Here is a 15,182-nt window from a genome sequence, read left to right as displayed (position 1 = left end):
TACCCTGGGGGTCTTTAAGAGGAGGCTAGATGTACACCTTGCTGGGGTCGTTTGACCCCAGTACTCTTTCCTGCCATGGCAAGGGGTCGGACTCGATGACCTGCTCAGGTCCCTTCCGACCCTAGAAACTATGAAATCAGTTCATGCAATGTCTGTCTCAGACCCCTTGCTGCTGGTTTAAGATAAACCAGACACCCCCAGCATCCTCGCATGCTCTCTGGGCTGGAGCTCCAGAGACTGTGGGCTGCTTCCCCCTCCCCTCATCACTCCCTGCTAAGGAGGTATTCCCCCCTCACCTCCGCCTTGCTGAGGAGGTATCTGTGTATTAGCTAACAGACCACATGCTGGCCATAGTCTGTGCTGAATCAACAGACAGAATCAAGAAATAACTAGTAATGTCCCTCTGTTGTTTTCTTAATGGGGTGATAAACACTGAGTTAGGGGTGATAAATACTGTTATCAATTCCCTGCTGGGCTAATCACAGCATCCTCCCAGAGCTTGGCCACACCCCCTTCAGCTCCATGCTGCGGAAAGGAAGGGAGGGCTGCTCTAGTGCCCCCCCAGCTTCTAGCCTGAGCTACTGCAGGCATGTGCCTGCGTTTCTAGGATGTCTGTCCATACAAAACTGATTTAACTTAGCCAGGTTAAATTCAGGCTCAGGCTTTTTGAATGTCTGTCCCTAGCCATATGAAGAGCTGCCACTGTTTTGATTACCATTCCTGTTTTGTGAAGGGGGTAACTGACTATACAAATCCTAATGTGAACCATCTCCAGCATAGTTAACCTGGATTTTAATTTATCCTAAATGTTGCTACTTATTATCCTAATGTAGTACAATTTTATTAGACTTTATTAAAAAAAAAAAGACGGTTTCTGGAAGGAGACTATAGTACAAATGGACTCTAATGTAGTACTCTATAGTACAAATGGACCCAACCTTCACAATAGCTGCAACTATGTCCTTCTTAAGTATGGTTGCGGGAGATTTCACACATAAATAATGGCTTTTTCTGAAGTGGAAGTTTCACCTCCTTTTATTTATCATCTCCCTAGCTGATCATGCAGTGAAGTCATAATGGATAAAAGTAAACTCAAATATTTATTTGGGGGATGGGGGGGGGGAAGAGAAGAAAAGTCACATATATGATGGAAGCATCACTGCAAATCCCATAAAATATGGGACAGAAGGAAAATGTTTAATTACTTTTACTGGTAAACCAGACATTAAAATGATGAAATCCATACATTGTGTTTTCTAGTGAAAAAATTAAAATTTAATTCTAAAGAGAACCAGAAGTATTCCTGGGAGGTTGAGTGCTGAAGCCCCTCCTAATCAGAGGGCCACTTAAAGCATTGTTCCTCTTTGCCCAAATAACCTACATTTGAGATCTTGCAAAAACAAACAAAAAATAACTCTGGTATTTCTTTGGTGCCATCCTGTTTGAAGAAAACAGTGGACAAAGTCCTGTTTCCCTGAATATTACAGAAATAGAAGTTTCCTTGCTCCTAAAATTGGTCTACCCTTCTGAAAAGTACAGCCAGAGAGTCTTGCTGCCTTCTTCCAAGTCTATGTTCAAACTGCTTTCTCTGCTTTTAGATCTCCATCTACAGACGGCCATAGTCAAGGCCCTTGCCCATGCATTTGCTGTCATTGCCAGGGAAACTACTTTTATTCCCTGTGTTAGTTCTCGTCTTGTGGCCTGGTGCCATGGTTGGCAGCTTCTGTTTTTTCAGCTGCCACTACAAAGGGGAACATAATTGCTCCTTTCATTTTGTCTGTCACTAATCTATAGATCAAAGACTCATTTGAAAGCAGTGATTAACACTTTCCAGAATTACTATTTTTCAAAGTTATGACTTACTTGGCCTCATTGGAGAAGGCGCTCAAAATTCAGATTGTTTGCAGAGCAGATAGACAAATCAAATATCAGTATCAGCAAATTTCCCAGATGTTCACAACTTCAGAAGACTTCAGACCCTTAAGTTGCCAAAGTTGTTCTCAGTCAGTCAAAGACAAGTACATGAAAAAATACAACCAGAAACAATTCCACCACCACTAATATAAGTGGAAGTAAGGGAGTGGAGGAGATCTGTGTTCATTCATTGTATTTATGACAATTTTCCTTGATGGCTCAAGTGTCTCAGAGGTTTAATATAGAAACCTAAAGTCTTCTGAAAAGGGAAGCCTCTTTATTGCATGCATAAGTATCCATCAGTGATCTGATGTGAGCATAACTCCCCCACCCCCACACACACAAATTTTGGGGACTTGGGTATGGTTTCATTTTTAAATGAACAGATGCATCTACAATAGGATTTGAAAGGATGTGCTAATGAAAAACTAGCACAAGACAGAAATAGTATGAGAAGCCAGTCATTTCATTTCATTAATATTCTGTAGAAGTGCTTCTACTGGGCACACCTGTTCTGTGAAACAAATTTCATTAGCAGTCTATAAAGAGCCTAGGCACTTAACTTATGGCTTACACTATCCCAGGGGAGTACACTGTAGGCAACTATTAGTGGCTCCTACCTTGTGTCCGGGTGCAGAACATGCTATTTGCAAGGAGTAAACTGCTACCCTGAAGTAAACTACAGGCATGATGCCAGGGCAAGTTTCACAGGTGCAGTTTTACCCCAAATTCTTTCAGCATTATTCTGCATTGGACTGAGTACTGTTACTGTAAGGTGTTATATCATCTGTCTGTTCTTTATCTGTGCCAATGTTATAAGTCAGTTGCAACACTATAAGCATGTAGTGTGTCAACACCCTAATTCTACTTTATGGGTTTTTCGCTTTAACTTAAAGTATGGAAATGATGCTGAACCTTTTTGGCTAGTGGGCCAGATAGGCAGTGCCCAGCCCCTCCATGGACCAGATCTGCCTAATGGACTCAATGTGGCACTCAAAGTGGGTGCTGCAGGGCCCCTGCCATGTGGAGGGGAGCAGGTAGGGGGGTGCAGCCTGGCCCAATCCAACTGGGCAGAGAAGAGGGCATGGCTTGACTCCAACCAGGCAGGGTGGAGAGAATGGGAGCGTAGCCCAGCCATCTGTCTGCTCCCCCTCCTCCTCCCCGGCATAAGGAAGGGGGCATGGCTCAGCCCCAACCTGGCAGAGAAGAGGGAAAAGGGAGTGGCCCAGCCCCATGGAGGAAAAGTAGTCATGGTTCAGCTCTGACCCACTGCTCAGGGCTTGGGATTCTGGCAGCAGGTAGAGGAGGCAATATTAACTGCTGCCGCTCTCCCATGCCAAATTTCCGGACCCATGGAGAGGCCCCAGAGGCCAGATTCCAAGGCTTTGTAGGCTGCACGCGACTCACAGGCACAAGTCTGAGCACCCCTGCTATAAGATGTTTCATCTGGCTCCTTGTTTTCCTCTGTTACTCCACCAATTATTCCTTGAGTGCACTCTCTTATGTCCCTCTATTCCAGGAACTCACTACAAAGCCTCCCCACACCCACTCACCATATGAAGCCTTCCCTTCAAATGAGCATCTGTTACTGCCCCATGGCTCCATCCTCCCCTCCCTCCATATTTCTCCTATAGGACCCCATTCTTCTGGCCAATCATAATGTAACCTGTATGCACCCAGAAATCTCCTTCTCACGGTTCCATCCTTGATCTTCTGAACCCTTGCACCTCTGAACCTTCCCAACACTGAAAGGCCCTGCTTCCACAGGTACTCTGACTGACTCTCACAACTGTTACATTAGACACCTCTTCCTCCAGCATTAGTGTTCTACCTCCACACAAATCCTGCTTATAAAAGGTTCTTTTTTTCTATTTAAGAATCCAGGCAACAGAGATTCTTCACATATATCAATTTAAGTTGCTGCCCAACACCCACGTGGCTCAGCTGCATGTATGTGTGGAGAAATTGTTAGAGATTCCCTAAATTTTACTCCAAGGCAGGGTTCTCAAATGTTATGATTTGCAAAGTTGCACCTGCTGAGGCTGAAAATATTTCCTCAGTTTTTGTAGTTAATTTTGAAAAGTCACTTCCAGTTCCATTAGACAGAAAGCTATAATCTACTTGAGTGCTAGACCCTGCCTCACATGACCAATTACAGAAAGTCTTTAAAAACACACTCACACTCTACTGGTCTTCATACATTTGTCTCCCTTCCATCAGCAGACTGTTTCCTTAGACAAAGGCCAACAAAACAAACGAACCTTCTGCTGCCAATACAGACCTGTTTGCTTAACAGGCTCAGAAGGAGAGGTCTTCCATATCTAAGATGATGCAATGACTAAATTCCCCAATGTGAAAGAATGAATTCAGAAAGGAATTGGAGCTGCTCTCAGGAGAAAGCTAGATTTTAAACTGGTACTAAACAAAGAAGGCACCACCAAAAACCTTGCGTAGTCTACAGCTGCTTCCTCTCCTGAAGCTGACCCTTCTTGAGGTGACAAAAAACTGCTGAATTCTAGACACCCATCCATGTCTGCCCCTACACAATATTTACCTGCAGCTCCAGTGGGGGACAGCTCCTTGAACAACTAATTTTTCCTTACTGCTTCCAAGGAGTTGCAAGAGTTACATGCTCAGACAGTATCCATCCTACTTATCAGTTTTTCCTTAGATAAAGAAGTGCTGGAGATGAAGCTCTGCTCTGAAGAATCAATGGATTTTCCCCTCACCATTCTATGTAGCATGTAGCTCAATGAGTGGAGTAAGGGAAAACAGCAAAAAGCTTAAAAAAAAAAACACTTAAAAATAAAGCGAAAGGTATAAAGGGAAAAAGCTGTAAAGGCAACCATGCTAAGACATTTGAGGGTACAAGATTTCAAAGCACTGCAGTAATCAGATTAGCTTTCTTTACAAGATTTTATTTTAGCAAACAGAAAAGCAGCAAACAAGGCAGGACTGAAAAAGTGAAGACTCAATGGGGTATTTAACTGCTCTACGAAAAGGCATATTCCCATACGATCACTTTTTTTTGCCAAGTTTAATGCTTTACTGTTCTTAGGGATTTACAACACCAAAGCACAATAGGCACTGCAGGAAAGGAGAGAGATTCCTTGCTATGGAAAAACCTGCCTTTTATACATTTTCACTCCTGCCATTGCTGCATTCATACTGAAGTTCCACTGGACTCTCTGCTGGAACAGCCTGCTCACTGGCATCACATTTAGCTTCAGATGCCTCAATTTTTAGTGTGGCTGGAGCACTTTAATAAGGAAGCAGATCTGTTGGCTCTACTACATTTCTACAACCAGAATCCAGTTTTCAGACATTCACAAAGCTCATAACTTACCATTAGAATAAAACACACTAAATATCCACACAGCACATCTGACAGGGGCTTCTAAGTTCTTAAACTTACCGAAAAATAGGAGTATGGCCAGGCTTTGGTTTGTTCCAAGTAAAGTGGGAAGGAACAGAAAGGAATTGGTCAGTAGGCAAGTCCTTTTTTAATGTGTGTTGCGATCCTGAGCAATCATCTGCAGTTTCAAGGGATGGTGATAAACTACCCTGTTCTTCAGAACAGAGGTCTATTTTTCCTGATAAAGTGGCAGTTTGATCCTCAGAGGTCTTTCTTGTTTTAAGAGGGATGTCAGTTTCTGTACAACACTGAAATGGTGACAGGCCAGAATTAAGACCCTGTATACTATGAAGAGAAGTATTTAGCCACGTATCTTCTGTTATACTTCCCCTGGGAGAGTGGCCAGGTGATGGAGTTGGAGAATGATGGGGAGACAGAGAACCAGCATAACAAATCTCGGCACTGGAGTGTCGTCGCTTCCCACAGGGGGATGTAGGTCTTGAAGAGGGCCTTGATGGTGGTCTTGGGCTTAGCCAGTTTTCATCTGTAATACTAGTTCTAGGAGAATGACAAGGAGACTGTCTAGGTGATAAGGCATGCCCAAATCCATAAGGCTGTTGCCAAGTGTCATCCCCTGGACCTCTTGGAGAACCGCCAGGAGATGCCAAAGGAGATCCAAGGGTAAATCTAGCAGCAGCTTCGTTAAGCTCAGAGTCTACATCATCATAAACATGAGAAATGGATTCACAAGAGGAAGCATCTGAGAACCAGCTCCTGGAGGAAATGCTGCTGGCAGGGCTTGGACTAAGGGATGATTCCCTGTATGATGGCTCAAGAGGAAGATATAGGTGGTCCCTTGAAGGCCTTTCCATATATTCATTTTCTGTGCCATTTGTGTGCAAGTCATCCTCACTGGCTTCAATTCCTTGATGACAATTAGGAGAAATAGATGTAATTTGAATACTAGGGCACTCAAATGGTTTGGGTCCACCTAGTGGGCTGTATTTGGATTCTGGTACCACACAAGTCCCTTCATAGTTTTTATGACCTTGCAATCTGGCAGGTGGGGACAGAGGAGAGGTGTGTGGTTGCAATCCATGGCGAGGGATACAAATTGGCTGATTTACAGATGATGATGGCTGGTCTACATTAAAGATGTATATGGATGCACAGTCATCTGGTTCAAGATCTGGAAAAGGAAACAAAGGAAGAGTCAGAGTGTAATACTTAGTATGTAAAGTCTCTTTACTCAATAAGATATATACCCTAGCAGGTCTTTGTGATTTTCCACATGCTGAATGCCACAGTTTCCCTAGGGAAGTGACTACAAAATAAAGAGTTGTATCATGGAAAGCATCTCTCACCCAGATCTCTTTCAGAGTTTTAAACTTCTACATTTAAATACATTTATACTTTCATGAGAAAACATTTTAGGAATTTTTGTCCAATACCACACACCACCTTTCACCCATTGCTTATTTTCATCAGATTCCATAATATATTGTTATTTCAATGTGTAGGAAATACCATTAAAAGTATTTAGATTTCATGTTTTAAGTTAAAAGTTGGTGTAAATATATTTTCTACATTATACAGAAAACATAGAAATTTCTTCTGATCGATATGAAATTTCATGCATCCTCAATAAATACCATTTCCTTGTAGATATGTGCAAAGACTGTACTTTGCTGTAGTCCAGCTTGTCATTTACTTAATAGTTAAAATGCTTAACAGCATTTACTTCCTTTAAAATTGGATTAGAAACAAAAAATATTCACTATTCAAACCTTTATTCAGATTATAAATAGGTCCGCATTCAGTTCTGGGTGGCATGTGCAACAATGGTATTTATGGTGCAACCGGTCAGCACGTTTGGCTTTTTACTTAAAGCTGAGGTATCCTAAGCAATCCTATTCCAGAAAAAGCTGTAGACTGCAAGCCCTGAAAACCGAGAGCCTTTAGCTGTAGAACCACAGGGAGCAACTCCTGTGATGGCAAAGCACCAACTTCAAGAGCAAGACAGAAAGGAGCTACAAGATATCACACTTGCTTTATTACCAGCAGAGCAGTTACTTACTAGCTATTGTTTCATCAGTGCAGGGGTACACATAAGAACAGCCATTAAGAAAGACTACTAGAGGGATATGTCCCTCGGAACCTAGTTCACCCTGATGCATGTTTCAACTTTAAACCCTGATTAAAGCAAAAGGGGGGGTGGGGATTGAAGCCTAGAGCAGAAAACTGACTACAATTCAGTCACCCAATTCCCTCCCTCTAACTTGATGCTGGCCAGGACCTACAAAAACAAGCAACAATGCCTGCTCACGGTCAATTGTGGGCCACACAACAGCTCTGTGGTTTGTATTTCTGCATTCTGGGATAATTCTTACAAAAAGAATGAGAACAATAGCAACAATATCCCATCCCACTCCCCACCAACATTTGGGATGGAAAGGAATCAGCTGAGTACATAAATACAGAGCTCTTGTCTAGACCTAAAAAAAAAAAAAAACATGTCTGGAACTGGTTAAAGAAATGTGTACCAACCTATCCCCTAAAGATAAGCAAAACAAGGTTAGTTGCCATAACTAGTATACTTTAACTGTGTGCCTTGCAGAGACAGTATTCACTAAGCTGTGACAGTAATTGGCTGCAAACAGGATTCTACTAAAACTGTACATCTCTAAATATCAGAATGTCTTTAGCAATAATGTTGTAAAGTATCCAAGTACCTTGGTAATAGGTGTTGAAAATATTTTGTTTTCTTTAAACAAACAGACATTTTTCCATAGCCTATACTTCTTACCTTTTCATAGATTTCACAGACATTAGGGCTGGAAGGGACCTCGGGAGATCATCGAGTCCAGCCCCCTGTCCCAAGGGCAGGAAGTCAGCTAGGGTCAAAGGATCCCAGCAAGATAAGTGTCCAAACACTTCTTAAGAGTCCAGAGTAGGTGCTTGGACCACCTTGGGAGGGAGCCTATTCCAGGACTTGGGAGCTCGAAGAGCAAAGAAGTTTTTCCTTATGTCCAGCCTAAAACGGTCTTGGAGAAGTTTGTGACTGTTGGTCCTTTTCATCCCTTGGGGTGCTCTGGTGAACAGATGTTCCCCAAGATCCTAATGCACACACATGATGTACTTATAGGCCGCCACCAGGTCCCCCCTGAGCCTTCACTTTTCCAGACTGAAGAGTCCCATGGCTCTCAGCCTCTCTTCATAAGGCCTATTCTGTTACCCTCTGATCATGTGTGTGGCACTCCTCTGGACTCTCTCAAGCTTCTCCTCATCCTTCCTGAATTGTACAGCCCAGAATTGGAGTGGGAGGATGACATCCTGAGATTTACTTGAGAAGCATTTATTGGATGCAAGCCAGAGTTTGGTTTGCTTTACCAGCTACAGATGGTGGCTCATGTTCATCTTGTGGTCAATCATGACCCCCAAGTCCCTTTCAGCCTTGGTGCTAGCGAGCATAGCACTACCAAACCTATAAGAATGCCGCAGCTTCCCCCACCCCCAGGTGGAGTACCTTACATTTGTCGGTATTGAAAGTCATCAGGTTTCTATCTGCCCACCTTTTCAGCCTATCCAAGCCAGCCTGGATCACCAGCCTATCCTCCGGCATGGACACTCAACCCCAAAGTTTGGTGTCATCAGCAAACTTGACCAATCCCCTTCTGACACCTGTATCCATTCTGACTCTCTTAAGTCCAGCCTTGGAGCCAATTCTCCAGCCATCAAACTGTGATGTAGCCAAGACCACAGTTGGCCAATTTTTCTAAGAGGAGATTGTGGGACACAAGATGAAAGGCTTTTTTGAAATCCAGATATATGGCATCAATATCTTCTCCCTTGTCCAGGTTATATGTCATCTGGCCATAGAAGGAGATGAGATTGGTCAGGCAAGACCTACCCACAACAAACCCATGCTGGCTGTCCCCTCAGGATGTTGCCATCAGCCAGCTTATCAAGAATGGACTCTTAGATGATTTTTCCAGAATCTTACCAGGGATTGGGGTCAAGCTGATTGACTTGTAGTTCCCTGGATCTACTTTGCTCTCTTTCTGGAAGATGGGCACCACATTGGCCTTCTTCCAATCTTCTGGTACTTCACCTGAGTGCCAGGAGTTTTTGAAAATCTTTGCCAGTGGCTAGGCTATGACTCCTGCCAGCTCCTTAAGTACTCTGGGGTGCAATCTGTCAGGACCCAGTGACTTGAAGGTGTCCAGCCTCTCAATGTATTCCTTTACAAGGTCTACACTGATGCTGGGTATAATTTCAGCCTTACCCTGGTTGTCCTGCATCTTGGCTTTGGGTTGATGAAAAACCGATGCAAAGTACCCATTAAGCAGGTTAGCTTTTTCCTGGGTGTCAGTTCTGTTTGGTTTAGCAGGGGTCCAATGTTACCCTTGCATTTCTTCCGAATCCCCACATAACTACAAAAGGACTTTTTATCGTCCTTGATATGTGTAGCCAGGTGGAATTCAGTGGCAGCCTTGGCTTTCCTGGTTCGCTCCCTACAGGTATGGACCAGTGCAGAATAATCCTGCTTTGTGGCGATTCCTATCTTCCATCCTTTATAAGCGTCTCTTTTGAGGCATAGGAGGTCCACGGGCTCCCTGCTGAGTCAAGGGGTTTGCTGTGCCTTTTGCTACCTTTCCTCCAAGGTGGGATGGACATCCTTGTGCCTCCAGGATTGCTCCCTTAAGGAGTGACCACTCCTCTTGGATTCCTCTCCCTGCTGAGTCTTGGTCCCTTACAGCCTTAACAACAAGCCTCCTGAGCTTATCAAAGTCAGCTTTCCTAAAGTCAAGGACTTCTGCATTGCTGACTGATTTGCCAGCTTTGCAATGGATAGTAAACATGATCAGCTTGTGGTCACCAACTCCTAGCTTTCCTTCAATGTTTAGGTTGCTGACAAGGTCATCCCCTTTAGCCAGTACCAGGTCCAGCAGCGCTTTACCTCTGGTGAGTCCATAGATTTCTTGAGTCAGGTAGAGTTCATCCACGCACGCGAGGAAGCTTTGAGACCATTTGGATTTGGCCGAGTGCTCTGCCCACAAGATATCTGGGTACTTGAAGTCTCCCATGACAACCATGCACCAAGAGCGTGTAGCCTCAGCCAGTTCCCTGGAGAATTCCTGGTCACTCTCTCATTCCTGGTTAGGGGTTTTATAGTAGACTCATACCATTGTGTCCCATGCCATGTTCCCCATATATTTTAACCCACAGGGTCCCTAGTTGCCTTCCCTGGGTGCCAAAGTCAGCTTGCAGAGATGTGAAGCTATCCTTGACATAGAGCTACACCCCCACCCTTTTTATCTGCATGATCTCTCCTATACAAGGTACAGCCACCTATACCTGTGGCCCAGTCATAGCTGGAGTCCCACCAGGGCTCCATTACTCCTATGAGATCATAGTCTTTCTTGTTTAGTAGGAGGACCAGTTCCTCTTGCGTTTGTTCCCCAACCTCCTTCCATTTGTGTACAGACACATAAGCGTCTCATTGGGAGCCCTAGGCTTCCTGACATTCCCAGGAGGACACCCTTCCAGGGCTGGGGTAGGAGTGGAATCCCTTGGGTGCCCTAACCTATTTGTTTTGTAGGTATTGCCTAGTGGACTTGCTTTGGTGGCTGTCCACCCATCTTCCAGCAGGCTTAGTTTAAAGCCCAGTCAAGCAGGTCAGCCATTCTGGCTGAGAAACCTTCCTCCCCAGTGAGGTGAGGTGGAGGCCGTCTCTTCCCAGCCGACCGCTGCCTCTCTCACCAAAGAATGGACTATGATTGTGGAAGCTGAAGCCTTCACGATGACACTAGAATCATGCCTGGCAGCCCTCGCGGCCGAGAGCCAGAGGCTCCATCTGCGCGGAGGCCGGAACCAAGGGTTCCATCTGTGTGGAGGCCTCAGAAGGGCCAGAGGGGGAGGTCTCAGATTCTGAGGGGACCCTCAGGGTGCGGCATGTGGCCATCCACATTGTGCCGCTGGTAGTCTGGCTACTGCTGTGACTACCATCTCTTGGGGCTCACTTGCAGGGCCTTGGGCCCTCCCGCTCACCCTCCTGCACAAACTTCCATGCTAACTAGTGCGCCTTGCCCAGAAGTGTGCCTGTTTGTGCGTCCTGTTCGCATGGCTCCCTCGGGGGGAGGGGAGGGTCCGTGACCCTCCTTGGCTCCACTCAGCTGCCTCCCCACAGCTGGGCTATGTCCCTCCCACCATGGACCCCTGCTCACCTCTGGGTAGGCTGGGACTCATCTGGGGCCCTCTTGGGGGATTCCAGGGCTCATGGGGGGCACAATGGGCTTCTGCCCTTGCATCTCTCACCAGGGGCTGAATGCCAGAGCTGGGGGCTGAACGTTTTCAGCCCCCGGATGAAACAAGACTTTAAGTCTTTACTTGGCAAAAATCAAATTTATATTTTTCATATGTGAATATCTGGCAGCAATAGAGGCAAAAAAAGAAGAGAAAAAAAAAAAGGTTAACTGACCATGCTATCTAGCTTTCATGCCTTCTGGGAGCAATTCAAACAGACTGAAAGGAAAGGTTTCTTCATTAGCTGAAGTTTGTAATAGTTGACGACTACTATACCTTAAAATATCATCTCTACTTCTTACACAAGAGAGCAAAGAAACTTAGTTTTGAGCTTCTATACTTAATGCAATCAATTTTTTTTCTTGACACTGGTATGCATATAGCCAAATATTATATTAACTGTAGGTTAAGGAGAATGTTAGTTTGAAACATCTTTGAAGCATGGGCTTCTGAACATCCATACATATTTTTAAAAGTGCTCGTACTCTTTGCTAGCAGAGATGCACAGGCAGTCTTGAAAACTCCATCAATAAGAAACAGACATGAATAATACTGCTTCCTGTCACATAAATATACTAATTCTACCTTCTGCCCATGTATTATGAACACTTGCCACTTCAGCAGGACCAGAATTTCATACAGATCGTTCATAAATCAAAAGTATGTTGACAGAAGTAACTGTCCAAGACCTGATTTGGATGGTGGTAAAAAAGGGCTGTAAGAGGAGACAAGGAATGGACTTATAGTTGAAAGATGGATCTCTTCCCTACATCTAAATTTACATTTGAATAGGGGTGGTAAGACATTCCTTTAGAAAAGTAAGATAAGCCCTATTTGTTAAAAAATACCGTAGCATGTGTTCTAGCCACTAACCTAAGTACCTCCTTATGAGACAGGAGTAGATGAGGCCAGCATACCAACAGAGGGGCATGCTCCTACTGTGTTTAGGTACAAAACATGCTATTTCTTCTAAAAAGTCTCTCCTGGTCTCCATACATCTTACTTCTCTTTTTGAAGTCGTTCATACAGGAAATCATAGTAGGATTTCAGTGCAAACAAGCAAAATATGAATTTTTCTAAAGCTACAGTAAAAGGAAAGCTCAGCAGTTGAACTTTGAGTCAACATGCTTTTTAAAAGGATTTTTGCAGTGAGTATAACTGTACCATATTTGCTGTTATTGTGTATTGGCAGTGAAGCAGCCCAACCATTTCCCCCTCATAATTATGAAATACAATTTCTAGAACAGTTAATGTCCAACAAATTGAGGCTGGATTTTTTTCCTCCTTGAAATTTCAGCATTGTTTCACACTAGCGCACACGCTGTAAAAGTTTAACTTCTCTATACACTGAAAGCAATTAAAATGAATGTTTAAATCCTAACTATATTTGTTTCTCGTCTGAAAAACAAGTGGAGTTTTAAATTCTCTCTCATAATATTCTATAGTAGTGGATGGAAAACATTTAAAGCCGCTGGCACTAGTTTGACATTCAAATGAAACTTGTCAATTTTCACTGCTAAATCTAACCCTAATACACTAACACTAAAAAATTACTTCAAATGGAAGGATTAGACCAGCAGAGAAAAACCTCAAACAACAAATATTTAGGCAAGACTTCTACTCCACTTTACATGTCTTTTATACCAGCCAACAAAATAATACTTCTTGGGCTCACACTTCTTTGACCCCTTATGTCAAATTATTAGAAAGAATAATCAATTATATTTTGAGGTGTTACTGAATTCAGAATTCTATCAAATTCTGGTCAAGTCAAATTTTGCACCTGAAATAGGGAATTTCTGCATGTCTGGAAAGAAGCGTTTAGGCATGCTGAAGACTCATCATTTGAAAATGAGCTCTCCAAGCTCAAGATGGCATTTGAGCATCATGGTGCCACATAGGCCCTTCCTAGAACTTGCTGCTTTTTCTCCAGCTCCACACGTGCCATGTACCAGGTAAGAGACGGCTTGCTTGACATTTTTAAAACATAAATTTTCAAATTCTGATTTGCAGTTAATTGGGAAAAATATCAGTCCTATACTGAAAGATCACAAGCCATAATTTCTGGGAGAAGTGGAGTAAAATGAAAAAATATTTTGTTGCATTTCTTCACGCATGAAAGAGATTCAACCTTCAAAATTCAAGGTAGTCTTAGATATGGCGATGAGATGGGCAACTCCATAATAATTCATATTTTCAAAAGTGTATTCAAAACTAGTTAATTCTAATTTGTCTTCAGTATCAAAGGTCTAAAAGTTGTGGGAGATTTATCAAACTATTCCTTATGCATAGTCACATAGTAAAAAATGTATATATTAAAGTTGCAAATGTGCTTGAATGGGGTTAGGCCCTAAGTAGCAGCATTTTTCTTTTTATCAAAAGTTTACAAATTTAAAAACAAAGTCCAAATGTTTACTAGTATCAAAACAAACACCAGAATCATAGAAAGTTAGGGCTGGAAAGGACCTCAAGAGGTCACGTCTAATCCAACACCCTGCTCAAAGCATCCCCAACTAGATCATCCCAGCCAGGGCTTTGTCTAGGTCTTGAAAACCTCCAAGAACAGAGCTTCCATCACCTCTCTGGGTAACCTGTTCCAGTGCTTTACTACCCTCCTAGTGGGGAAAAGCTTCCTAATATCTAACCTAAACCTTCCTTGCTGCAACTTGACAGAACAAGGAACAATGGTCTCATCTGCCACCAGCGAGAAGTCTAGCTTCGTCCTCTTTCAAACCCCCACTTCAGGTAGTTGAAGGCTGCTATTAAATCCCTTCTCAGTCTCTTCTTCTTTAGACTAAATAAGCCCAGTTCCCTCAGTCTTTCCTCATAAGTCATGAGGAACGATCCAGCCTGCTTCAATTTCTTTATCAAACAGTCATTTCACCAAAAATTGCCTATACCAAGCTGGCACCAAAGCTTCTTTCTTCGATATGGCATCTCAAGACCAGTGGTTTCAACTTTTTTTATACCAGGACCCATTTGTAAACATCAGTGGCCAGTCCCGACCCACTGCCCCCCACCCCCAGGCCTCAGCCCCCCAGTGTGTGGGGTAAGGGACAGGGAGGGGTGTGTGGGCACAGGGGGCCCCCCAAGCAGCCCCTCGCAGGCAGGAGCTCTGCCAGCCTGAAAGGAAAAAGCCAGTTTCCCACATGGTTCTCCTTTAAAGGAAAATCCATTTTAAAAGTTTTTTCGCAACCCTATCATATATTCTTGTGACATACTTTTGGGTTGAGACCCACAAGTTAAGAAATGCTGCTCTAGAGCAGCGTTTCTCAACCCATGGGTCACCACTCAAAAATGGGTCACAAGAATATATGAAAGGTTCACAAAAATGGATCAACAAACTTTAAAAATAAGAAAAACGTGGGAAACCATGGCTTTTCACTTGCAGGCTGTCAGAGTTCCAGCCTGCACAGGACTGCTTGGGGTCCCCCCATGCCCCACACATGCACCCCCTGCCCCACACACTGGGTGGCTGGAGCCTGGGGGCAGGGGAGCAGCGGGCCAGGAGGGAGGGGTACTGGGTCAGGACTGGCCATCAATGTTTACATATGGATCCTGGTACAAAAAAGGATGAGAACCACTGCTCTAGAGGAAATATCTGGAA

General features: G+C 43.7%; 1 protein-coding gene across 1 annotated transcript in view; it reads right to left on the bottom strand.

The window, feature by feature from the left end:
- Positions 1 to 10,365, bottom strand: part of NFATC3 (nuclear factor of activated T-cells 3) — a 193,219-nt gene extending 182,854 nt beyond the window's left edge. Inside the window, exons 1-2 of the mRNA XM_019505292.1 lie at positions 10,230 to 10,365; positions 5,330 to 6,593 (exon numbers count right to left, since the gene is read on the bottom strand). Of these exons, the coding sequence (XP_019360837.1) occupies positions 5,330 to 6,593; positions 10,230 to 10,365 (1,400 nt within the window). The remainder of the gene's footprint in view (positions 1 to 5,329; positions 6,594 to 10,229) is intronic.
- Between the last annotated feature and the right edge of the window lie 4,817 nt (positions 10,366 to 15,182).

This window comes from Gavialis gangeticus, unplaced genomic scaffold, assembly GCF_001723915.1.
Source record: "Gavialis gangeticus isolate Ggan-Ray unplaced genomic scaffold, GavGan_comp1, whole genome shotgun sequence".
In the NCBI taxonomy this organism is placed as follows: domain Eukaryota; kingdom Metazoa; phylum Chordata; order Crocodylia; family Gavialidae; genus Gavialis; species Gavialis gangeticus.
This window is presented reverse-complemented; position numbering and strand designations above follow the sequence as displayed.